General features: G+C 41.0%; 1 protein-coding gene across 1 annotated transcript in view; it reads left to right on the top strand.

Annotated features, from left to right (window-relative positions):
• Positions 1-255: 255 nt before the first annotated feature.
• b3gat2 (beta-1,3-glucuronyltransferase 2 (glucuronosyltransferase S)) overlaps positions 256-27,224 on the top strand; it is a 77,453-nt gene continuing 50,484 nt past the window's right edge. The window contains exon 1 of the mRNA XM_049600398.1: positions 256-1,362. Within this exon, the coding sequence (XP_049456355.1) occupies positions 826-1,362 (537 nt within the window). The 5' untranslated portion in view covers positions 256-825. The remainder of the gene's footprint in view (positions 1,363-27,224) is intronic.

Raw genomic sequence — 27,224 nt, 5'->3', positions numbered from 1 at the left:
CCCAGGGGCCCCTGGAACTCTGTCAAAGACCCCTGAAGGTATCCTGTCCTCCGAGATCTCATATCAAATCCTCCTGTTTTCTATCTAATAATTTATTCTTGGCAAAAACAGCATGAGATACAACACAGGCTACTCTCTCACTTACTGTTTCTCCCTGTGCCTCTCTATCAGCAGGGTTTATTCTCAGTGGACACTGATGCGCACAACATAACAAGCCCTCTCGCCTGTCCCCCCCTCCTCCCTCTCCTCTCCTCTCTCCTCTGGCGCTCTCTCTCTCTTTCTCTCCCCAGGTTCTCTCCTCTATCCCGTCTCCCCTCCTCTGCTGTGCACCTGCTCCTCCCCTCCTGCCTTATTATCCTCAGACTCAGAGCAGCGCTCCGTCCTCGCCAAGTGATGCTCCTCGGCGGCGCACATCGGTGGGTTATCACCGCCCGCTGCAGGGAGGACCGCGCCGGCTTGTTTTTCTCCTCTGGAAACACGCGCTGAAGGACGACAGAACATGGGAATTTAACGGGGCTTGGGAGAGAGTGAGCTGGAGGAGGGTAGGACGACGAAGAAGCACTCAAGTCCCATCCGAGAGAAGAGAAGGAGGAGGAGGAGGGGGACTCCGGGGAAACGGTCCCGCCGGGACGGGGGAACGCAGCGGAAGGTTTTGTGCTGTACATAGTTTGAGATGGACTAAAGGTGCATGTTTTTGATCTTTGGGTGTGAAGAATAAAATTACAGGATTTAAAGGAAGGGTTCTTGGAGTTGCGGTCTGTCGGTGCCTTTCCGTGTGTGATGGAGTGAGTGAAAGAGAGGGCGCACGGTAACTTCAGCCTCGCCATGAAATCAGTGTTTTTCAGCCGCTTCTTCATCCTGCTGCCCTGGGTCCTTATTGTCATCATCATGATCGATATCGACAGTAAAAGGGCGATCCGGGCTCCGGCAGCCAGCCGGACCGGCAGGGCGCAGCGGGCGGCCCGGACCGGCGCACCCGGAGTGGGTGGCAGCACCCAGAACCAGTCCGCTCTGCCCGTTATCTACGCCATCACACCGACTTACACCCGTCCGGTGCAGAAAGCGGAGTTGACCCGTCTGGCCCACGCCTTCCGCCAGGTGCCCCGGTTCCACTGGATCGTAGTGGAGGACTCGACCTCGCGCACGGAGCTGGTGGCGCGCTTCTTGGCCCGGTGCGGCGTGCCGTACACGCACCTGCATGTGTTCACTCCCCGCAGGTTCAAGCGCACCGGGATGCCACGCGCCACCGAACAGAGGAATGTGGCTCTCGCGTGGCTCCGGCAGCACCGGAGCAGGCGGGACGCCGGTGTGGTTTTCTTCGCGGATGACGACAACACGTACAGCCTGGAGCTGTTTGAGGAGGTAACCGGACATTTCATATGCCACCTGCGTTATTACTGTTTGTCTTGGTAACTTCTCATCTCTTTACTGCTAACCAGGAACATCATGGGAGTAACTGGCAAGATGCGTCTTTGATACACAAAATGTAGCCTATGGATTCAAAGTCGTTTAGTTTGAAAACCATGGAGTTAAAATAGCCTACTGTACACATAAAAGTCCTGCATTTAAAAACAGACTACATATAAAATGTGAAATAACATAAGTATTATCAGCAAAGTTTAGTCTCTTTAAAGGCACACAATGAAACTTATTTTAAAATGCCACTCAAATTAATATGGACCAGGAAGAGACTCAAAACAGCCACAAAGATACACAAAAAATACACAATTGCACCAAAAGATGCATAATGACTATGAAGAGACACAAAACAGCAACAAAAAATAGGCTAAACTAGCACACAGTCTGTGTGTCAGAGGAGAGGTGGTGGGGCCTTTTGTGTATCTGTGCCCAGGGGCCCGTTGTCTTATGATCAGCCCATGCCCTGCTTGGGTTTTGCTGCTACAACTGACTGAGACTTCATGACTGAGACTTCTGTCCTTGAGCTACTCTTACACTACATTTTAACAGTGACCATTGTCTTATTACCACCTGTGGCCATAGTCGCTGCCTTTTAAGGTGCATAGGCTTGCTTTAAAGTATCAGAAGTCAGCCTTCTCATTATGCAGAATGGCCCCTTTCAGAGTTATGTTATTATGTAATTAGATGATTATTAATCAGTGAACAGCAGTATGATGTTGTAGCCAATACACACATAACTGCTTTTCATACTGCTGGGTTGTTCAGTCCAACAATATTCCTACTGCACTGTATCTTATTACGGATCCTGTGTATATATGTAAAATGTTAACCTGTAAAGTAAGACTAGCAGTAGCAGTCAGACAAATTCAATAGTCCCTGAAAATTGTATTTAACTATAGGGAATTGAGTTGACTAACTGTACTTTCGACCTGTATGTATGGAGCCCACCATTAAACAGCCCTGATAAATCTCAGAGCCATCCCTGCACACCCTATCGCACACCTGATGAAATGTGGGGGGATAATAGACTGAGGAGCTATATATTTAATAGCATGTGCTATTTGAGCACCGTTTTTCCACATCATCAGTACTACATGTTTGAGGGTAAAGGGTCTATTTCCCCCCTATCTGACTGTTTGGCTCTAACCATTCTGCTGCACAGGAAAAGTCATTGTTAGGCTTTCCCCAAATGGGATCATTTCAAAGGAATCCAAACATTGAAATTCACAGGTTTTTCATGTTTATGAGGTCCCACTGGAGCCTTACTAAAAACCCTGGGGAGGCTCCAGACCCCGTTTTGAGGACCGCTCATTTCTCCTGAGAGGTGGTTGTTAAACCAATGTATTCTAGTCCTGAAAGCAGGGAAGCGGTATGGACACTTGGCTGAGTGAAGGCTTAAATGAGCAAGAGAAAGAACAGATGCAGAGTAAGAGGGAGTGCTGACTGACAGAGAGATGGGTGGCGGCTGTGGCCGTGCTGGTGCTCGGGGGAGGCTGGTGCACCGAGGGTTGCCAGTTCTGTCAAATTTGTATGTCACCACCATTACTGTTCAATTTTCTACTGATCCAGCACAGAATTAATAAGCAGGATTGTGTGTGTGTGTGTGTGTGTGTGTGTGTGTGTGTGTTTAAGTCTATATGAGGGTGAGTGATACTGGTCTTTTTTTTTATTTATAGTAAATGAAATACTATAGACTACTAGATAGATAGATAGATAGATAGATCAATTGATTTTGATCAATTTTGAGTTAATCCCCTCTTTAGCATTATTGTTAGCTCTGTTAGCACTGCAAGCACCACTAGCCGTGCTGACATTACTTGTATAGTTAATAATGCTACAGGGGTTTTGCAGCCTGGAAATGAAGCCGCTTACTCACTGAGGCTACCTCAGGGGTGGGCTGTAGTTTGGCCACTATGTCTTGCAGCAACGTCGTCCCCACCTGACCTGGGTGGTGCGCTGTGCAGTGCGGCTAATTCTAACATTAGCTAACCAGTGTAGACCAGATGCTGGGCAGTAGGATCTACAGCTATTTCTGAATGTTAAAGCAGCTAGCTAGCTTCCTGTCAGCAAAGCCAACAGAAAATAAGATAAAAGACAAATCAGTTAATCTTTGCTTCTGCTAAATGGATAGCACTTTGAAATGTCATGCTGAAGCTCACAGAGTCATTGGAGAGCAGAACAAAAATGACAGGTCTTTTGTATTTTACATTATTTGCATTTTTTTGCCTACAAATTAAGTGTTTAGTTATTGGTTAATGGGTGTCGGGCTGTCATAAGCAGCTAAAATTGAAATGCTTTACATGTACGTATATACTATACCTAATATACAAAGTATATTACCCTTCCCATGCCCCTAAGTCCTCAGACATATCTGGACTGAAAGTCTTCTGATATATAAATACTGTTAACCGTTAAAGAGCTGTAGCTGTAGTCTGCAAATCTGAGTTGGACAACAGGCCATATGATATGCCAGTATCAACCTTGGATATTGATACTCTCATGTAACTCAAGTCTGTGTCTGAGGGTGTGTTTCTCTTGGGTCATGTATGTATAGGGGTATCTCTTTCCACATCACTGTTAACAATCAGTTGCTCTTTATATTGAACACACACACTTGTCCTCCAACACACCATGCTCTAGACATTTCAGTAATGAAGAAAGATGAGTGTCAGAAGCAAGAAACCAGTCGTCTCACTCTCATGAATGCACAAACACTCTGAATGAATGCTTTGCTGATTTCTGATTGCTCGCTCTGATTACTGCCATTCAAAGATGGCCGGCTCCAAGTCTGAAATTGGTATAATTTGCTCCAATAATAAAATGTTAAGAATGCAAAACATTTTATATTAATTGCCTGGTAACACTGCTCTGAATAACATTGTAAAACTGAAGGAATATACCTGATTGTACTTGTAATACCACTACTAGAAAATAAACAATTTCAAGCTGAGTTATTTTAGAGACTGGTGAGCTTTAATGTGGTCATCTGGGACCCATTCAGAAATACTGTGCTCTCTTTCACTTGAGTATTTTACTGGCCCTTTGCAGGCAAAAATCTGTCTTTAGCTGCAACATGTTGATTTGAGAAGGCTTTGTCTTCTTTTGAAAGCAATCTCCGCTTACGTCTACAATCTGTTTTGCAAATAGCAAGGTAAACCCAAGGCACATTTACATTGCTCGTGTTTGATGCGCTTTATTTGAGCTCTGCAGCTTTGCATTTTTCATTTGGTTTGTTTGGACATGTGACAACAAAGCCTGATGGCTGAAAACCTGCATGTTAGATGCCTCCTAAGAGAAATCTGGCTCATCAGGAGAGGCAATGCAACTTCTGAAAAGCAGTAAATATAAGGGTTTATTTTCACTATTGATTATCCAACTTTTTTTTTTTTATTTATAAAGTGTCAATTTTCTAAAGGCTCTCAAGTGAAGTCAGTTTATATGATACAAAACTTTTAAAAATAAATTACTTTAGTTCACGTTGCTGGCCATCGTTGTTTATCTTTTTCTTTTCTTTTGTTGCTTTTTTGTTGGTCTTGCAATGGTTGCATTATTGGTTGCAATTAGCATTGCATTTAAACAATAAATGCAATGCTTATTTTTTTGCTAACTTAATAAGTAATGGTGAATATTTTGGTTCATAATGAAATGAGGTTGTCATTGCTTATATTTAGGATGCACAAAAGTATGGCTGGCTTCCATGCCCCCCTCCCCCTTCAGTGGCAGAGCTCCCAGAGCTTCCCCCTTATGGCCCCTTATGGACAACCCTGTGTGGAAGTGATGAGTTCTGGATTGTACCGCAGGAGTTGTTTGTTCAAATAGATTTTTTAAAGTAGTTTTGTTGCTGTTAAACACAGCCCTCTTTCACTCAAATTTCCCTGTTTTTGGATTCTTCGTCACTGTGAGAAAAACAGTTTTCTTCACAAATTCCAAATAACACAGGGTGAGCTACTGAGATACAAGTGATCATTTTGTGGGTGAAGTACTCCTTTAATACCAAAATGGGCTGAGGAAAAACTGCAGTCTGGGTTAGTGCTTTGACCATCAAGTTTAACTAAAATTATAGACAAATGACCCTAAAGTCAGTCCGTTCAAACAAAATGCAGCAAAATGAATTTTTGCTCCAGACTTAAGAAATCCAGCTTTAATTAGAATCACATGCAGACTCTTTATGGCTTTCCCCTCTGTTGCATCCCTGAATGCGGCACTTGGCTAAAGATCATCAGTACTGTGAGCCCACTGTACTGTAGCTAGTCTACTCTGACACATAGTCTCAATGTTAGATTCCGCGCCTGCGGCTCAGTGTAAAGAGCATCTGTTTGATTTGTTGATAGCACACTGTCCTCTCTCTGTCCTCCTGCCTATTTCATTACCCAGCTCCTCTGTGCAGGTAATGGCCTGTCATAGAGAGATAATAGGCTGTCATACAGCAGTAATAACCTGCAGAAACTGTCTGCAGGCTTTAGACTGATAGCAGTAACTGTGCTTATAGTGGGTGGCAGCTTCATACCAGAAACAATTATATCATTTCAAGAAGAAAAATGATTGAAATGACATTTTTTCGCAACTAAAATATTATTTTACTGTGACTCTTTGTAATACTAATTCTTGCTCATACATTTCTTAAGCTTAATAAAATTCTGCCATATGTACAAGGCAAGAGTTATGGGTCTCTATGCTGGCCATAAAGCAATACCTTTATAGTTTGACTACACAAAACCCACAGTCCTTGTCCTGTTTTACTTCCCCTGCTCATTGAGGATTACAGCAACCAATAACTCTTCCAACATACAAATGCGAGTAATATACTGTGCTAAGATAGATTTTTAGTGGTCTGAGCCCACATAGGGTTTTTTTCTGAGCGCCAGTGTCGTTTTCAATGAGGGGAAAGTGTATGGGTGTGCATGCAGCCACCTTAGAGAAAAAGCACTGTGTGGTGGCTCTAAGAGTTTTTAGTTAAATTCTCTGAACTTTTCAGAAATAGCTATCACTGCTGCTCCTTTTAAAGCTCCTCTTGATTCACTCTCTGTCCTGAGCTGTATGAAATGTCAGTCAGAAACTATCAGGACAAAGAGTGAAAAGGCCATTTGTGGAAGTAGATGAGCTGGACACTGAATGTTGCTGGTGACTGCTGTACTATTGTAACTATATGTGCTTTAAGCTTGTTGTTTACTGTGTAGCCTAGTTAACCCTCTGTTATTGTTATGTTAATGTCAAGATCAAGTTGTCATAGAAGCAAAACCCATGAGTAGCACGTATGTAGCACTGGGATGAGCACTCCCCAGCTCCCCGCCACTGCTTTTCTGCCAAAGAAAACTGCTATGTGGAAAAACGCCCTAATTCTGTACATTATGCACTGGAGCACTGGGTACTTTCGGTTCTTAACATGGAGGTGGCTGAACTTGTGGTCAGCAGCTAATGGTGCTAACAGCACGAATAGCACCAATGTAGCCAAGTGGAACTGATGCTGTGGCAAACTTGGTCCAGCCAGACCTATATCTGGTGCACTAACAGTGATCAGGTGATAAAGGGCACCTGATGGTGAGCAGCAGTTGTTTTTCAGTCTCCTTTGTTCCCTCTATGTTGGGCTGGATTGTCGTGTGTGGCAAGTAAAGCACATTGTCGCTGCAGCTAAATCCCGGTGTCGTTGTATGCTAGTCCATGTCGTTGTCTCTTGAGGAAACAGGAGCCACATGCTGACTGATGTTACGCATGTTTACGTAGAGTGTAACCGTGGAGGATCCATGAGACTCCATGAGAGCTCAGGGTCTGGGAGGTGTCCTACCCTGAGGTAGCAGCATGTGCTGATGGATCGCTGCTGTGAGAGCCGTTTTGGACAAGTAATTGGGAGGAAATCCATCAGGGGATTTCTATGTAGCCGTGAGTGAGCCACTGCCTTGATGTTTTCTTTTGTTTCTTTGTTGGTTTTGATTTGGGTTTGCCCACATCAGCAATTTTGATCACCTGAGGCGTAGTTTGTAAACTCCTCTTGCACTTGGCTGATGTATTTCTTCATGTACTTTATGTACTGTGCTGGTTCACATATTGATGTACGCCATCCTGAGCTGAGAATGAAGTCACAGTACCTCTGTGTGTTGTAATCTGAGCTTCTCTGTTCTTTGTTGTTGTAGAATATCCAGCAGTGTGTTTAGTGCATGCAAGTCCATGTGTTTATCCCACTGGCTAGTTCAGGACGGAGTTATCTGCAGGAACTGCCGTATGAGTGTAGTACAGAGCAGCTGCAATTAACTAGCCAGTGGGATAAACACATGGACTTGCATGCACTAAACACACTGCTGGATATTCTACAACAACAAAGAACAGAGAAGCTCAGATTACAACACACAGAGGTACTGTGACTTCATCCTCAGCTCAGGATGCCATACATCAATATGTGTTTATGGTAAATAGTATTTTGCTGCTACATTAAGGCCCTGAATGTCATGTACTGCTCCTTTGCCTGATGAGGGCCTAGTTACCGAAACATCGCAATAAATTTATTTCTTTTGCATATTTCTTTTCTTTTGCATATTGCACACTTTCTTTAGGCAGTGTGTGGGAGTTTCTTGGCAAATTTTAAACTGCTCCTTTAAAAGCTTGTGTTAAAAACTATATCTAGAAGTAGACTCTGCTAAGTAGGGATGATTGTAAAATATAAAGGCGTATAACCTTAATTTCTTCAAGCTTTTTTCAATATTTGGATTTTAACTAATTTTATCATTCTCTTAGTTACTGAAGAGCAAAAGGCAAAGGGTTACTGACCTGCAGCTGCCCAATTAATAAATGAGGAGCCCCAGTTGGGACAAAATCAGCTTCATTCCTGACTCTGGGTTGCTGATTACATGAAAGTAGCTGCCCAGGCTGTTTTTGCTCCAAGAGGCTACAAACTACCACAGAGTAATGAGCAAAATGTATTACAATAGCCCCCTGCGCCCCCCTACCCTTATGAAAAAAACATTGGTACGTAGCAAATGTTTAACAAGCCTCCTTTCATCTCTTTTCACTCTCTAGCAGAGTGAGTAGTCAGATGGAATGACGTTTAGCATTCAGACAAGAGCTAAAAGGTGTATTCTCTGTTGCCGCACATTAGTCAGGTCTCAGTTTGGCCTGGTTTATTATGCAGACGACACGTTCCGGCTGAGTCGCCTCCTAGCAGTCAATAGAGTGTCAGAATACGCAAGACTGCTCATTTAATGCAGCCTGTGCAATTACACCTTGATTGCCCCTCAGCACACACTGCTTCCTGCTGGCTTCTTAAGGTGATTTAGCATTTTTTGCCTTCAAGAGTCAATGTGCTGCCATCATTGGGGAGCTCCTCACTTCAGACCACACTAACATGATGCTTCTTTTGTTTGAATAATACAGGTTTTTATATATCTCCTTTAAATTTGACTGTTTTTGTATGAACATTCCAAAAAAATTTCCCTTTTCTAATACTTTCTTCCAGTAATGTGTTCTTGTGAGGACAGACAAGCTTGTTATACAGCATTTAAACTGTCATTGGACAGTAAAAACCATTTCATACCCAGAATAATGGAATTGTTATAGGGTTAGAAACTCCCTAAGCTACAGTGAATGAGGCCTCATTGATGACTTTTGGGTTATTTTAGTAAAATACCTCCCTTAGCACAGTGGGTGGATTTCTCTGGTGGTAGAAAATAAACGGGAGAAGATTTTTTTCTTTGGCAGTCCAGCAACAAAAATGTAGCTCCCAGATGCTCAATAATGCAGATTCTTGCTTGCTTCGGTTTATTCACAGTTCAAGGTGGAGTGATACTTGTGGAATACACATTTGTGTATAGTACTGAATTCCTATTTTCGGTTCATTACAACTGGGTTCTTATTCTCGTAGTTTTGGTTATGATTGCCAAGTTCGTTTCAAAACTGGGAAAAGGTCAACATCACTATGGCAACTACATGGTGGCAAGAAATATAAGCAGTTACCCTCTATTTACATTGGATGTTGCAAAGATGTAAATGCATCCATCTGTCCAACATACATACATAATCTCCTATGGTGTAACTTTGTCAGCAGGCTGTGGAAATATCCACTTAGGCTACTGATCTGATTTCCTTAAAGGATAACTACATCCATTTCCAAAATCTTAACATCTTATTTTTTATGATCTAAGACAGTCCAAAAATATGAGCAAACATGAACTTACTGTCTATCACATCCAAAAATGAGAGTGCTAAAAGCCTACAACTGTTCCATACACAATGAATTGGAAAAAATGGTAAAGATGATACTGAGAGCCTGTTTACACTGTATTAACATGCGTTTTGGTGATCCGAACACAAATGGACACATCGCAGTTTACACCTGTGTCTGTCATGCATCTCCAGCAGGGGCGGACTGGCCATCTGGAGTTTCTGGAGAATCACAGAATGGCCGGTACTCGAGAACTGCCGGCGGCTGCCACAGAGTCATCACCGCCGACCCATAGATATCTATGAGCCGGCCGGCTGCCAATCAAATTGAAGAAGAAGGAAGCGCATACCGTATGCGCACCGGTTGTTGTGGGCTGGGCCGAGTCAAAGTCCAGGGCTGTTTTTTAGTCCCAGTCCGCCCCTGGTCTCCAGCAGACCACTTGTGTTCAGATTTCATTACTGCCTACATCACCTACACTAGAAGGTCAAAGGGCTTGGTGCGCAGTAATTATATCCACCCTGCCTGCTGCTCGCTAGTCATAGTATTAGCAGTTATGTCAGTACACTTTGAGATATCGCTGTCAGCAGAATACAGTACTTGTTTTTCCATATGGCAAAATGCTGGACGGTCAAGCAACACTCTGTCTAACAAGTTACAGAATGTTAGCGTGCTGTCACCAAAACAACCACCATGTCCTGCATTCTTGACAGACACATCAGCATACACTACAAAAGATACGTGGTCAAACACCAGACCACCTCTAAAGTGGTTTGAGGGATCGGATCACATTGCTACTTGGTGGTTGTTTACACCTGTATTTAGCGCTGGCTACTTGAGATTGGATCACCTGAGACACATGTTAATACCAGTTATGAACAGGGCCTGAGAGCACCCAGTGGAACATTCTGAGTATATGGGAACATTTTCTTTTTCAGAACTGATTAGATATAAGGCACAACAGGATAATGCTCACCTGGATATAAAAAAGTAAACATTCCATGGGTCCAGGTAATCTTGCAAACTACTGGACCAATCAGCCTCATATTTTGTGTGCATATTTATGACTGTTTGCTCAAGGATCTCTTGTGATTGCGTTGGTTCACAACTGCTGAAAACATGTATTATTGACTGTTTTATAAAACACATTCTGACATCACCAGGTGCCGTTGAACAACAACAGCGACTGGCTGCTTATCATGCAGACGTAAAAGGACAGCTTTTTTTGTCAGTGTCTGACGTCACTGACCAAGCACTGTTTTTTGATCACTTTGGAGTGAGACCTGGTTGGTTTTATATCGTCATTGTCAGCTGACTCCTTATTCCTCTTAAGCGCCAGTCTGTTCGCAGGTAAACTCAATTTGCCTTATTGCTATGAGTGCTACCATAGCTCCATCATATAGATGAGGCATGTATTTTTATTACGTATTTTTAAAACGTGGCCATGATCAGCCCGGTCCAGTTTTCTGTGGAGCAGCTCCAGACATTATACTTGATGACATCACAAGTTTAAGACTTACTTCTGTGGTTTCTTGCTTTGAGAGAGATTAGCTCATGTTCACAACTAATAATTTAACTTTCCTAGGCCATGGAAATAACATGTTGGTATCCTTAATTTAGGTGGTGTTCCCCTTTAAATACATCCATGGTCTGTCTCATCTGTCCTTGTGATAACAGCAGCTAATCTTTCACTGAAATTACACTGAAATTAGCTGTTTGTTCCCCATCTCATTAAAGCAACAAGGCACTTACCAAACACCTTCAGGTGCATTATCACCTCCTCCTGCACTGGAGGAGGGCTGACCCTGATTTACATGTAACCGGGAAAGCAAAGACGGACTGCAATCAGATTTGTGATGTGGCCAACAGATGCATATATGTGTCTAAGTGTTAATGAAAGTGTCTTAAATCTCATCTGGATTTCATCTGCATACCAGACACCTGAAATGACAAGTGTAAATGAGGCCTTAGACAATCAACTGTCTATACATTAATAATTTGTCCATTAAATTGTGAAATAATCCAATGCATTTTAAAACATACAATATACAGTCACAGAACTGGCTCTGTCCTGTTTGTCTTGATGGATGAATAAATACTTTATTGAACACTTTGGATCCCCATATTTTCTGGGTTCAGCTAAAATGTTTAAAGCCATCTAATCGTCCGACTGCTCACCTTTCTGCTGTAGAATCTCAGCAGTTTCTTTGGTGAGTGTTCGCCATTATTTTGAACCCAACTCTTACTGTCGTGGGTCACGTATAAAATGAAGGAACCTATTCCAACTTGGTTGGGTAACAAGCAATCAGGAAAATTAAGCAGTGCTTTTTGTCCCCCCCCTCTTCATTCCTGAAAAGCTGACTCTGGGGATGGAGGGTTTTTCAGCTGACGGCAGCATGGCAGAGCTGTTTGATTCAGCTGCAGCAGCCTGTCAGGCAGGCAACACTTTCGTCAGACCTTTTTTGAATAATTGAACTCCCCCGGCCCTGAGAGCTACACAGCAGTCGCAGCAACTATTTTAGGGAGCAGGTACTTAGGCAAATGCCCTGTGCTGAAGTGTGACTCAGGGACACCTTTCTCGAATGGTGCCATACTGGGTCCAGTGTACATTTATTATTATTATGTTATTAGCTCTGATATGGCTTTTCACCATGTGTGAGTGGTAGAAATCCACTGCTCTGCTGAAATGCAGCCAAGATCATTTCCATTTTCAATCAGTGGGGTCAGAAACTTTAACAATATGTTTTATTTTCTTTGATAATTCTTTGAAATAAATTGGATTTTCATTTTACTTTCTCAATGTTTAGACTTTCCTCTCTCATATTGGTATATTTGTTTCATATTTTTATCACTGATCCAAAGACACACATGCAAACATTATGAGTACATTTGCTCAAGTGTCCAAGCGGCAGACTCTAGGCCTGCAGAGAATGGTGGGGAGATGGAGGGGGGCAGCACAAAAAGGAACTGGTGGGATAAAGGAGCCAGGGCAAAATGGGAAATTCAATTTCCTCAAACCCCTATGAGCAATTATCATAATTACATACTGTAGTGGGAGAAGCGAGGGCGGGGGGTTGTAATGTCAGGGAAGCGAAGCAGAAAGGAGACGAACCTCGCCAAGAGAAATTGTCCGTGGTGGGGTTGGCGGGAGGATAAGGATGGGGAGAGAGGAAGGTGACGGAAAGGTTGAAGGCTTTTAAGGGCCAGTGTAAATGTAAAAAGGCGTTATGCACCAGCTCTCTGCTTATTTCCACTACCTTCCTTTTTCCTGAATTTGCAGTTTGACTACACACCCTCTCTATACTCTCTACTCCCTCATCAAATCCCCATTTTGCCCTCACTCACCGCTGTGTGTGACAGCGATTGAGATACATTTATGTTAAAAAAGAAGCTGACATTCACTGAAGAAAATTGACACATTTTGTTATCAGGCTTGTGACAGACTTTCAAGGCCATGTGCCAAAACTCTGCTCTCAGTTTTTCTCAGTGTTTCCTAACAAAAGAGGCTGTATAATAGCTCACAAATTTTAATATTTGAAAATTCAGTTTTTCTCATGAATTTTGGGTTTGCAAGGACAACTGAATTTTTTTAGGAGCCATGTCTGGGGTATTTCTGGTCATGGGATTGGTAATGGCTTTTGTAGTGGTTTGTGATCTGCTTTTAGTTGGTGAGTCTGTCTAATAGACTGTATAAAATAATGGACGTAGCCACCGTGACATCACCCAGTGGTTTGTGGACTCCCATTTTGAAGCCTCGAGTTTGGCATTTTGGTCTTCGCCATCTTGGATTTTTGGAGCAAGTGACCATATTTGGACAGGAGGATGGAGCTAACCCTTACGCTAGCTGCTAGCTTGGTTAGCACAGTGCATTTACATCTATGGTTAACTATGATAATGCTATTTTGTTTTTTTCGCGAGTAAAACACAATCTTAAAACCACTGAAACTCCATAGAGGGTCTTTTTGTAGTCAACAAATGCCGAATAAAACTTTTTTGTCGAGCAAAACGTTACAGTTAACCTAAATTAACTGAAAACACACTGAAATAGCTACATTTATACTCTATGAATCTTGGGTTACAGCATGATTACGTTACCTAACCAATGTTGTCACCATGGCAGCAACTTGTCAAGAGACAACACCCACCTGTCACTCAAAGGGACCACACCTTCAATTCTGTATAACTTTAAGCCTTAATGACATTTAAATGGATGAGTTATATAAAAATTCCACTGGAACAGTTGCATTGAATGAGGAAAATAGCTATTGAGACCAAATATTTTTTTGTACCAGGCTGTAAGCATGTTTACTTCTGCTGCAAAGTTGGACATTTTAACATGGGGGTCTATGAGGAGTGATTCACTCATGGAGCCAGCCTCAAGTGGCCATTCAAGCAACTGCAGTTTTTGGCATTTCTGCATTAGCTTCATTTTTAAGCCCCAGAGGTTGCTGCTTCAACATATTGATTATTGGCTATTATCTATGATTTAGGATGTGTTCAACATTAGAACGATCTATAAAAGGAATTGTTCCACATTTTGTAAAAGAGTGAGAGAGTGAGCTGACATGAACAGTATTAATCTCATGTCTGTGTGTTAATGTGGAGTTGAGACAGTGTTGCCTAGTGCATTGTAATTATTGCATGATAATTACTGTATCTGTAGAAAAAAAATATGATCATTTTGAAATGTCATGGTTTCAGAGTGTGTGGAGTTTTGTCTTTCATAATAGTGAAATGGTGTAAGGGAAAACATTCCTTGGGTCTGCCATTAATGGTCCAATCACATCTCTGCTGAGATCTTGCAACACACTCACAACCTTTTTAAAACTCGTTGTGATTTAGTTTAATATTCAAACCATTTTGTCTATTATAGTTTGAGGTATAAAAATGCTACTTGCTGTCTTTAACATTTGCTTACACACAGAAATTTAAATTTATAGTGTGCCCTGTGGCCTGCATAGTAATCGCTGACCTGTAGTGGTGGAACCCATTGCAGTCAGCATTGTGACCCCAAGGTTAGTTTGTAAGGTACACTTAGATATAACTTTTGCATCCTAATACAACAGTCCTGCAATAAATGCTATCTTCACGAAGGTTCTAATGTTTAAACAGTTTGAAAGAGGTGCTGATTCAACTGCATGGTGGATTTGTATGTAGTTTGTGGTTTTGTTGGATTGTATTTCTTCATAAAAGGAGGTATTTTTAATCTTTAGCCTACTCTCATGATATGGACATTGTGGACAAAATAATAGAAACAATTGTTGCGCGCAATACAAACAGTACACGCAAACAATACGACTCAACACCACCAACAGCTCGAGGATAAGTTTAGCCTAGCTAAGAGTTGCATAAAGCCTAGAAATGAATTTGAAACTTGGGCTGAAGCATCTGATCAGTCTTCGGAAATACCTGCGAGTGAATGCTGATCACAAGATTTTATTTTATTAAAAAAAACAACAAGAAAAAAACAGAAGACATAAACACAAAAAAATTCTTTTTTTGGGACTGAGAACTTCAAAATTCAAATGGTGAACTATGAATGTGAACTAGTTCATTCTGATCCTTGTGAACTGAACCTGGAGCCACTGTTTGTGAAGTGTCAACATGCATAACACCGCCATTGGCATTACGTTTGGTTTCCTGTAAGCCTCACTTTCACGATGCAATTCTGTCTTCCATCGGGTACAATCTCCCAGAGAAATGAAGACTCAATTTTCGGCAAAAAGGAAGTGAGTCCACCGCTTCACAACCAAAACTGGAAGAGGATAACGCTATTGTTTCCCCCAGGAGCTAACTGTGGAAACTCTGGTAGTTGCTCGGCTCTGAGGAAAACTGAAAGTGGTTGGTTGTCTCAGCGACAGTGTCAACAACAATAATACCACTTGAAAACGCTGGTGAGGAGGTTGAAAGGTTGTCTGTTTCCACTTTAAATATTTTGTTTTGTGCACAAAATGACATGTTGTACAGTATATACACTAATGCATGTACAGAATGTGCACAGAGACACCTAGCTCCCCTGTTGGAAAGAAACACTGGGACATTGGGTATAGGTTTATACTTATGTATGCACAACCATACACACAATATGCATGCAACTTCATCTTTTTCATTTTTTTCCCATAAACCCATAAAGCATTCAACCTGCACACATATCATGCTCTATTGCATCACAGTTTCATAGCCCGTCTCCGGCCTCTCTAATTTGATTCATTCATTTTCTCCCAGCTCATTTCTTCCCTCCCTTTCTCCAATTGCCTCTGCCTTGCATATTAATAACACACAGATAAAAATACGCTTGATTAAAATCACACCCGGCCCAGCCACCCGAACGCTCGTCCCAGTACGCAAACAACACAATGATGGCTCTTTCTCCGGGGCAGGAGGCAGGAAACGAGAACATCCATAATGGATTTCATATACTCCATCATTAAGAGTCTCTTTGTGTGTACACACAATTCACTTCTCACCTATTTGTTTGCAGCGAAGGGAGTCAGAGTTGATTACCCGACCGAGCCTCAGCGCTCCCAGACAGAGTGTCCTGGCTGCGAGTCAGATGAAATGTGATTCCTCTCAGCACTGTATTTTTCACCCCCAGCTTTTCTTTTGTTTACTTGTAAATAGCATGCGTTTACTCACTGAGCTGCCGGTGCTGTAATTTGTCAGGACTTGCGGGTTGTCGTGCACCCAGCCGCATTTGAAATTATTTTTCATGTGCGGCAAAGATGAATTATTTGTTATCTCAGTGTGGTATCTACCCTCTGGTGAAGATATCCATATTGATAATGAGACAGGAGCTTTCGTAACGCATGACAGTGTCCACTGGTGCCTTCAACTATACAGCCCAAACTGATGTACAGTACAGAACAAAGGCCTTTACAGATTCATCAGTGAAGCAAAGAGAGTGTGGAGAGCAAGAGCAAAGAGCTTCTGTTGTCAGCAGGTCTTATCAGAAGAGGTAGAAGAATGAAATAAGCTTTTCTGGAATCACTCCAGCCTTTGAATCATTTAAACACTGATATACAAAATAATTTTATTGTATTATTATATATGAATTAAATTCCATTTCACTCTGCATAAGTGTGCTCGATGGAAAATCATGTGAAGTCCTTTAACATTCTTTGTGAGAGAAGGAAACTCCTTTTTTAGAATACTCCCCCTCCTCTCTGTCTCTCAGCACCAGCACTGAGGACAGATGATGGTGACACAAACATAGTGTAGCTGTCATATACTATATTTGCTCTGTGGAAGACACCAGGAGACAGCAATGACATAGAGGAGGTTTTGAGCTCCAGGTCATACTTGTACTTGTCTTGGCGCCACTTGGAAGTTGCTGAACATCTGATCCAATACTTATAACATCATTCCATATCATATTGGGATCTTATTAGTCTTATTTCTGAGTTTTTCTTAATCCAAAGTGACCTTTTTCACAGCAGACATTTTGGGATGTCATACCAGGAAACAAAAAGGTGTAACTGCAACCCAATTGCCAGAATAAATTATGGCATTGTACATTTCTGCAAACCATGGATATGAAACGTTTGTATGATGCTATGTAGTGCATATGTTGAAACTTTAAGTTTCAACCAACATGGAAGTGCCAAAGACTGCAGTTCCTCTAATGGCCAGATGAGGCTCCATAGACCCACATGCAGATTCACCTTTCACTCCTTCACAGTGCCAGCCTCATGCCCAAATATGGTCACCAAAAAACCAAGATGGCCACAGCTGAAATGCCAGACTTGAGCCTTTAGAATAGGGCTCCACAAACCAATGGGTGATGACACGATGACAACATCCATTATTTTTACAGTCTATGGCTTATGATGTTGTGTTATGTTTTGGCTTAAAATACCAAGTTTTGATGGCACAAACCTGATCTCACAGAAATACAAGAAATTACCACGACGTCTTAACAGCGCATCGCTTGGTGGTGGCACGTATTGTGTTGCAGTTACATGGTGGGGGGACAGCTGGGCTTTGGCACCAAAACTAATTGGTTAGATTTAGAAAAAGGGTAGCTTATCCCAGCTGTCATTGGGCGAGAGGCAGGGTTCACCCTGGACAGGTCGCCAGACAATCACAGGACTGTTCCACAGAGACACAGACAAAACAAGTTTCACACAGGATATAAAAGACAAGAACATTACAACAACATAACACAAGTCTGTTATAGTGACTCCAGGCTATTTAAGGCAGTAATGACTGAGGGCACAAAACTCCTCCCAAAGCAAGGTTTCTTGCAGAATAGCTGCTTTCAGAGGGGAGGTGGATGAAACATGGTTTGAGGCGGTGGCTGAGTTTGTGTGTTGTGTGTTTTGGTCAGTGCTCTGCAATTGGTGGCAATGTCAGTGAGGTTTGGCAGGTTGCAGGTTGGGAGGCCAATTATTTTAGAAGATACATTGGTGATTTTCAGGGGCTTGTTGGTGAGGTGAGCAGTACAGGAGGATGGGTTCAATAATACTACAGAAGGAGCGGGAGATGAGGTTTGACTGAGAGAGCCCTGAGTGTGCGGATGGCAGAGAGTCTTTGATGGTGGATGTCTGAGGTTTAGTAATTAAAGCTCAGTATATTGTCCAGGATGATTTGGAGGTACTTATAGCTCTCAACCAGTCCCCAAGTGGTTGCCGTTATGGAGGTGGAGCAATGAGGGGTGGTGAGATTACTGTGATACTGGGTGTCAAAGATGAGCTCTGTTTTCCTGGTGAGTCCCTGAGTGAGTATGGCTGTGTCATCAGATTAAGTATGTAGGTTAAAAGAAGTCAACCTTGACTTTCAGTTTCATATGGGACCAGTGTAAAGTAAGGGTTACTTTAAAAGTAATCAAAGTATGTTACTGCGTTACTTTTTAAAAAAGTAACCAGTTACTTTACTGCATTACTCCCTGAGTAAAGTAACTCAATTACTTTAAAAGTACTTCCAACGTTACTCCCTTTTCCTACTGGGCAATGGACCACAGGGCGCTAAGCCTACATTTTTTGTCTCCAAAATTAAAGTTATGGACCACTTGCCCTTCACTGAGATCCAATTCTCCCATCACAGCCGTCACTTTGACCAGTAGAAACACAGAACGATCTGCTGCCGTAGACAACTGTATGACAACAACACCCCAGCGTTTTTAATATTTCCTCTAGGGATGTTACCACACAGAGTAAAAGGGGAAATGATGGTGTGAAACAGCAGAGGCACTTTGTCAACCCGCTGAGTTAACGTTACTGTCATTAGCATCAAGCTAGCAAACAATGGTACATCCTCACGGTCGGACATAAAGTAATAACATTAACAACAATAACATTTACTCACCACAACTGCAGAGGCTCCCAGCTTCATTTGAAACAAACTACATTATAGATGGTACGTTATTTATTAATCCCTCTGTGTGTTTATATATTTACTTTTTATCCGCTCTGTTGTCTTTGTAAAGTTAACATATCGCACCGTCATTTCAAACTCAACACTTGTTTCAAATTAAAAGCCCCTTATAACCTCGGCTGAGAGAATCCCTCCATTTTCTAAATAGGCTTTTATTCTGAAACATTTGTCAGAACTTCCTGTGGAAGATACAGTAGCTTTACAGTTTACATATTGCGCTTTAAATGTAGCTCCTGCCATCTGCTGACGCTTTTAGGTGACTACAACAACATGTCGGCTGGCACATGAACAGACACAGTTCTGGCAGTGACTCAAATAATAGTGAAAGTGATAAAATAGGACAAGAATAACCCGATGACATCACACACGCCGTGAAAGACGACCGGGGATAATTGGTGAGTACCAGCGTGTAGCGCGTACCAGGTATAATGCAAGTCCTGAGTCTGAAATATGTCTGTCAGCGAGTCCTACTCCACCTATTCAGACTCCACTGTAGACAACGGCAGCATTTCTCCGACCACGTAGTGAGCCACAAGCTCCATGGCTTCTTTCAGACTGATAGGTTTAACGTTATCTCTGTTATTAGAACCAAACGACAGCCGTTGCTGTTTCAGAGCTGAAGGACCAGCGTTCTAAAAGTAACGGAAGTAACCGATGTCTTGTTTGAAAATGTGCTTAAGTATTTTATTACTCAAACGCATTAGGTTACTCATTACTGCAAAAGTAATCAAAGTACTCTAACGCGTTACTTTGAGTTACAACTCTGCATGGGACACAAACAGCCATTTATCAGGTAAAAGTCCTGTGTTTGTTGACCCATCCAACCCAGTCTCCACTGTACGCAGACTGTCTCACTCTTTATACTACCTATGTGTCCTAATATTAAACACCGATCAATAAATGATGTCACTGAACCAGGAAATATATGTGTCCACTATGATAAAAGATCCTAATTGACTTTCCATTGGCACGTTTCCATGATCTGGCACATCATTTAAATACAATACGTGCCATCACCACATAATGCAGTGGTAACAGTTTGTGGTCATTTCACGGATTTCTGTGAGACCAGGTTGGGTAGCAGAATCCCTGCACAGCAATGCTCATACATATAATCAGAATTATGTCACTCTCAAAATGTTGATATGATACGTATTAAACATAAGTGTATCGTATCTCCTGTTTGCAGAAACATACGATGCCAACATTCTTATCTGACAACTGGGCTGGTAATGGATGTACTGGGTACTGGGCTGATTGTCATGGCTTAGGCTGACTGGGTCTGCAGTGGAAAAGGCCTGCTGAGGGTCAGATCAGCGCCATTTCCACCAAATGCTTTCAGTATGCTTAAGTCTTTCAGGTCACTGCTCTATCCAGCACTCGCTGTATTTCCTCATCAAATAATTTATTGTCCACAGAATGAGGTTGCACGTAGACATGTTAAGAACAAAATAGCAGGCTGCTATTTTAAAATAGTGGGTTTGTGCATTTAGTCCTTCTCAGGCAAGTATATATATATATAAATATATATTTGTAAACTTTTGAAGACTCACTCAATACTGAAAGTGTATGTCCTCCAAGAAGGACAATAGTAACAAATGGAATGGGTAAAGCTGTCATACTGAAATTTAAGGTGGAGTTGAGTAAATGTTTTGTCTTAAAAGTTGCCTGCAGTCAGCCCTGTGAATTTTTTTTTCTCCTACAACAGCTGTTGCAAGAGGTAGCAAAACATAATTTCATATTATAGTTTTAGTTTATTAATGTATGTAAAACTTGCCACAGTATGAACAGTGGTTACATTAGCCTTAAATCCAGCCACAACCTTAGCCCTGAGCAAGCGTGACCATCCACTATTGACCAATCAATGGACTGCAGTGTTTTTAGCTCCACCATGTAATGCCAGATCTGTGTGCTAGATACTCCACAGAGAGATGACCAAAATGGGAACGGTACCGAATGGTTCATTGGTACCATCCACAACTTTTTACAGTGGAAACAGAAAAAATGCCTACTGAACTGAACTGATTTGTACCATACCGGCCTGCTTGGTGGAAATGGGGCTATAGTGGATGTATACAGCCTGGAAAGCTTGGGGGGTTTTCTTGTTTGCTGTCTTTCAGGACCTCAAGGGCCCTGATGATTTAGAATTTTGGGCTATATAGATAAAATTGACTTGACGTGACAATGTGGATTTTTTTGGCAAAAATGCTTCTGTTGCAAAATGTAACTTAATGTTCAGAATATGAATATAATATGGATTATTACTATTAAAAGACCTTGTTTTGATACTTGATACACAGGGCCAAAGTGCCTGCTGCTGCTGCTCAGAGAGAACTCCATTCAACCAAATGTTTAAGACATGTACTATACTGGGCCTCCCAGTCAGTGTTTGACATGTGAAACTCTATTGATCTCCAATAAGGACATCATTTATCTTGCACCAGAAACCAATGAACTAAAACAGATGTCTTTAGGTTTAAAGTGTATAGCTGCTTCACAGACAGTGAAGAGGAGACTGAATGTGTAGACCCAGAGAATTTGCTGATTTTTTTTTACGCCCCAAGGAGAGATGTATTCTTGTGGAGCTGTGGCACTTCGGGACAGGAAAAATACTTTATCTCCAGAAAATCCCACTGTGTGCTCTCACAGCAACCTTTACTATTTTTACTTCCCCAATTCAGTCCCTGTGGGGAAGTTGCAGAGTTCTGATGACAACCCTGATCATAAGGGTGAGCTCTGTGGTTTCTGGCTTTCTTAGACAGTTTTTTGGGCTCTCAGATGTAGTCTGGATTACTGTGGACTGTAGGAATAACATGTAGGACTCGTAGCTTCTCTGAGATCTTGATCTGAACTGACAGCATACAAGACTAAGATCTGCTGTGGCAGCTGGCTGTTTCTACACACTTTCTATTCTTTCTGGGAGGACAATCCCCTTAACAATCACTAATATTTTTTCAAAGAATCTACTATATTTTTATAAAAGTTGTCATTGTTTATCCTTTTAAACCCTTTCTTTATAAAACATTTTCACTGTGTTGCTATTTGCTGTGATGAATACACTGTATTGATTTCATAGAGCTTTATTCTAGCCTAAAGAGATAGGGTGTGTGTTTTCCTTCCCACTGTAACAACCATTTGTATGTTGCTTTAAAAATATGGATTTTTACTCAGTTTCCAGTGAAAAATAAGCAACAAAAACACACACTCTCACATTTCCCAAAATAGAAGCCTTTCTGTGCAGAGGATTACATTCAAGGTTGCATCGATTTTTTTTTTTCTTTCTTCTCTTCATACTTTCTGAAGTTCGTTGCAGTGTTGGTGAGTGTTTGAAACCCTGCTTTTGAAATTTTACAAACCTAAATAGGACTTAAACACAATAACACTTTTATTTTTTAGTTAATGGTATAAAATATCCTGATAATGATAAGTCAAAGTGGGAGTAACTGTTTTTAAAATTAGTTTTGTTTGCAGTAAAACACATGAGATCATAGTAAAAATGGATGAATAAAAGATAAACTGAGCTCCTGGTTTGCTCCTGAATTGGCAGCAAAGAAAACCTGGGCAACAGCCAGAAACAGAGGAACCAACTCACTGGTTAGCATTTAGGCGCTAAAGGGATGAATCTGCACAGCTGCAGTCAGAGCTGCCAAGTCAGGATACTGCTCACACTTCCTCACAAGTCCCAACTAAGAGCAGCTCAATTCTGGAAGGCAAAGTCAATGAATCTTTAGCTGCCTGTATGAAATCTACTTATTATTAATTAAGAATATTTGGTGATCAGATTGAAACAGACATGTTGCTGCTGGTCATTTGCTTAAGGGTGATCTCCAAACAAATTGCCAGAATATTTTTTTGCCATTTTATGTTTTGCAAACCACTTATGTTACATCTGTGTGTTATTATTTAGTGAATATGTTGAAACTTTAAATTTCTTTACATTTAACACTGTGGTTAATATGTGGTTATATTAAGGCACAAAAACCACAGGATGATAGTTAGGAAAAGATCATGTTGTATATTCAAACAAGCGCTTTATGTGGCACTGTCCCATCTGGAAATGCAGCAGTGTCTCGGTAAAAAGCAACCACTTCTCCTGGCATAATTCCTGGGGGGTAACAATGACCAGTCACAAAAAAACACCCATGTTTGGTGGCTAAAAACCCTTTGGAAAGACAGCAATGACTCACCAAAACACAACCGGTTTTGTTTGTTGGTTTGCAGCTTGGCACACATCTCACCAAGGTGACTTGCCATCCACAGTCCCCTTCACCAATTCAGTTCATTTCACTTCAATTCAATTTTATTTCTAAAGCCCAATATCACAAATCACCATTTGCCTGAGGACTTTACAGCATATGACATCCCTCTGTCCTTGGACCCTCACAGCGTATAAGGAAAAACTCCCCAAATAAACCCCTTTAAACAAGAAAAAAATGGTAGAAACCTCTGGAAGAGCAACTGTGCAGGGATCCCTCTTCCAGGATGAACAGACGTGCAATAGATGGCGTGTGTACAGAACAGATCGATATAATGACAAAGTGATACATAAAGAGAGAGGGGAATTGAGACAGAGAGAGACAGAGACAGAGAGAGAAGCAGGGTAGACAGTAATGACAATAACTATAATAACATTAATTTTAGTAATAATATCATAATAATAATAATAATAATAATAATAATAAATATAATAATGGTAGTTGTGGTACAATATGTTGGTAGTATATTGTAACATACGGTAGTATATGTATGTGACAATAATAATCATATGTGTATAATAACAGTAGAAGTATGACTAATGATAACAGCAGCAGTAGGAGGCATCAGGCAGGACCATGGCAGCAGCAGAACCACAACAAACGATCCAGGCGTAGCTGTGTTTTAAGGGAACCTGCGAGATAGTGGAGCACAAAGGTTCTGGAGAAGAAGCCAAGTTAGTGACATGCAGTACAGCCAAGTTAGTGACATGCAGTAATAAGACGTGAATGTTAGCAAATGAAGAAGAAACTGAGGAGAGAGAGAAAGAAGGAGAGAGGGGGCTAGGTGTATCATAGGAGGTCCCCTGGCAGACTAGGCCTATGTCAGCCTAACTAGGGGCTGGTCCAAAACAAGCTAAAACAGGAGAAATATGATCTCTTTTCTTAGTTTCTGTCAGCACATGTGCCTCCGTATTCTGGATCAGCTGGAGAGTTTTTAAAGACTTATTAGAGCAACCTGATAATAGGGAATTGCAGTAATCCAGCCTAGATGTAACAAATGGGTGGACTAATTTTTCTCTATCTTTTTGAGACAGGATATGAGTTAAAAGACAAATCTTGATCAAATATTACTGCTAGAGTCCCGAGCAATGCCATCTAGAGAAACTATGTCATCAGATAAAGAGTCTCTGAGGTGTTTGGGGACAAGAACAATAACTTCAGTTTTGTCTGAATTTAACATCAGGAAACTGGAGCTCATCCAGGTTTTTATGTCTTTAAGGCATGTTTGAAGTTTAGTTTATTGATCTGTTTCTTCTGGCTTGATCGATAGATATAATTGTGTATCATCTGCATAACAATGGAAGTTTACAGAGGGATTTCTAATGATGTTACAAAGGGAAAGCACAGAACCATGTGGAACTCCAAAACAAACTTTAGTATGCAAAGATGCATGACCCATTTTTATTAGTAAAAATCCATATAATATTCATATTCCAAACATTTAGTTACATTTTGTTACATAGGAGCATTTTTGCCAAAAAAACCCCCCCAATTTAATGTCAAGTCAATTTTATCTATATAGCCCAAAATTCCAAATCATCAAAGCCCTTGAGGTCCCGAAAGACAGCAAACAAGAAAACCCCCAAGCTTTCCAGGCTGTACACATCGACTATAGCCCCGTTTTCACCAAGCAGTCCAGTACAGTTCAGTTCAGTATGCATTTTTTCTGTTACAATTATGAAAAGTTGTGGATGGTACCAAGGAACCCTTTCGGTACCTTCCCCGTTTTTGGTCACCCCTCTGTTGGGGTACCTAACACACAGATCTGATTCTAAAAAGTGGAGCTGTGAACACTGCAGTCCGTTGATTGATCAATAGTGGATGGTCACTCATGGCTGAGTTGTGGTTGGTTTTGAGGCTTATGTAACCACTGTTCATACTGTTACAAGTCTTACATTAGTAAACTATAACTGTAAAATAAAGGAGGTCTTGCTGCCTCTCGCAGCAGCTGTAGTCTGAGGAAAAAATAACTTAATTCACTGGGCTGACTGCTGGTAACTAAGGTGGAATGTTTACTTGTAATGTTACTCAATGCATGAGCTGATGACATAAATCCATCAGCACATCCTAAATTTCAAATGGCAACTTTGACCATTCCATTAGTTTTTATTGTCTCTCTTGGTTGACATACACTTTTAGTAATGTGTGGATCTTCAAGCGTTTAAAAATATATATTAATTTCGACCAGATTATTTGGACTGCATATATTCTAATTCTCATTTGGAGAAAAAAAGAAAAAGCGTTGCAGAGCATCAATCCTGTGGGCTCCGGCAAAACTGAAACCCTGCACTTGCCTGAGAAGGACTAAATGCACAAACCTGCTATTTTAGTATCACATAAAGAAAGACTCACTACGGTCTTTTCTATTTTGTTCTGAAAACAACCCCAACCACATTTAAGAGTACTGTTTGTGGTGGAAACGCTAATCGGACCCTAGGGTCTAGGCACCATGTCTGAAGGGTAACTTTTGGTTTCAAAGGTACCATACCAAAAGTGTTTGGTGGAAGTTGGGCTAAAAAGACCTTTGCTGAACCTTACTGTTGATGTTGAAGTAACTAAAAGTCATAGATGTTGTTATATGTATCTACACCAGTCATTACAGGGTATTCTGGCCATTATGTCCCAAAATATGGAAAATATGGTCCCTCTGCACGAAGATAGTGAGATTTGTGTAACCCTAATTAACAATCAGTTTTCATTATTTTACAAAATCCTAATTTCAAAAAAGTTGAAGATTTACTCATTATTATTATTATTATTAGTAGTAGTAGTAGTAGTAGTATCATTATGTAAACTTTTATCTGTTTTATCTGTTGGATATGTAATTGCTTCCTTAATTATTCAGTGGAAACATTTTTTCCACTAAACAAAGAGTTTTTTTTTTTTAAACCACCTAGTTATTGAAAGATTGCATGTTAATAAAAACATTCTGTGTTGTGCTTCAAGTCACTGTTGACTCAGTATTTAAATAAGACCACAGTTTGTCCCTGACCATAAGCATGAGTGAATATTATGTTGCGAGGGTGGACGTTGTAGGGAAACAAATGAAATACATTGGCAGTGAACATTTTGTAGATAAACTCTGCCAGAGTATGAAATGTTCCAGAAAACAAGCATGATTTACAGATAGTTATAAAACAGAAAACAGAGGCTGACAGCATCAATATGTCTCTCAAGTAAACTGAGTTATTTGTCCTATTAGCTAGCTTTAAGGTGGGAACTGACAGCTGAACTTTACTGTGCCACTTTCTGGACCAAGCCTTTATGGGATGGTGGTATTTTATATTGTGTGGCAGAGTCTATTAAATTATTTATGGCTAATTTAAAACTATTTTTGAATACAATGCAACACACTTCTATTAATTTTAAATTGGTGCTTAATGCAAATAAAAGAAAGGTCAAGCTTGTTGAATTCTCCTCTGTTTATGTGTGATTTATAGAAATGCTGCTGCCTCCACTTCTACATTCAGCTCTTTGTTTCATTACTGGAGATTTTACGATAGCTAGTCATTTCTCCATGCTGATGTAATAAACACTGATATTCATTTATATAAAAGGCCCTTGTCTGAAAATGGCCATCTTCTATGCAGCTTGTGAACTTTGGGTGACAGTGAACTTGACGACACTTCATGAACCCCATACCAGACCTTGCTTATAAAAGACTGCTTTTATTGTTAACAAACAGGGCTCATGGAATAATCTGCAAATCCTTGTAAACATCATATGACACTGCATGGTTAGATTTGACTCAGATCGACTCACTTTTGGTACCAAGTAATTTTTCTCGATTTCATTTTCCATGGCAGATACCCTGTCAGTGTAGGCAGGATTCTTAGCTGATTGTCATAGCTATGCTCCATGAAACTGCTGTGACAGCATCGTCAATGCGACATTGCGCCTGTTGCTCTATCTAGGATCTATCACCAGCTCTTGATGATTTCATCGGCACACCAAACAGAGGAATTTCTGCACTTTATTAATTGTACAATGTAGTGTATGTCGTAGTTTTACAGGTTGCCATTGTTTAAAAT

This window comes from Epinephelus fuscoguttatus, linkage group LG16, assembly GCF_011397635.1.
Source record: "Epinephelus fuscoguttatus linkage group LG16, E.fuscoguttatus.final_Chr_v1".
Classification (NCBI taxonomy): Eukaryota; Metazoa; Chordata; class Actinopteri; order Perciformes; family Serranidae; genus Epinephelus; species Epinephelus fuscoguttatus.
The sequence above is the reverse complement of the archived record's forward strand: the minus strand, read 5'-3'. Positions and strand labels throughout refer to the sequence as shown.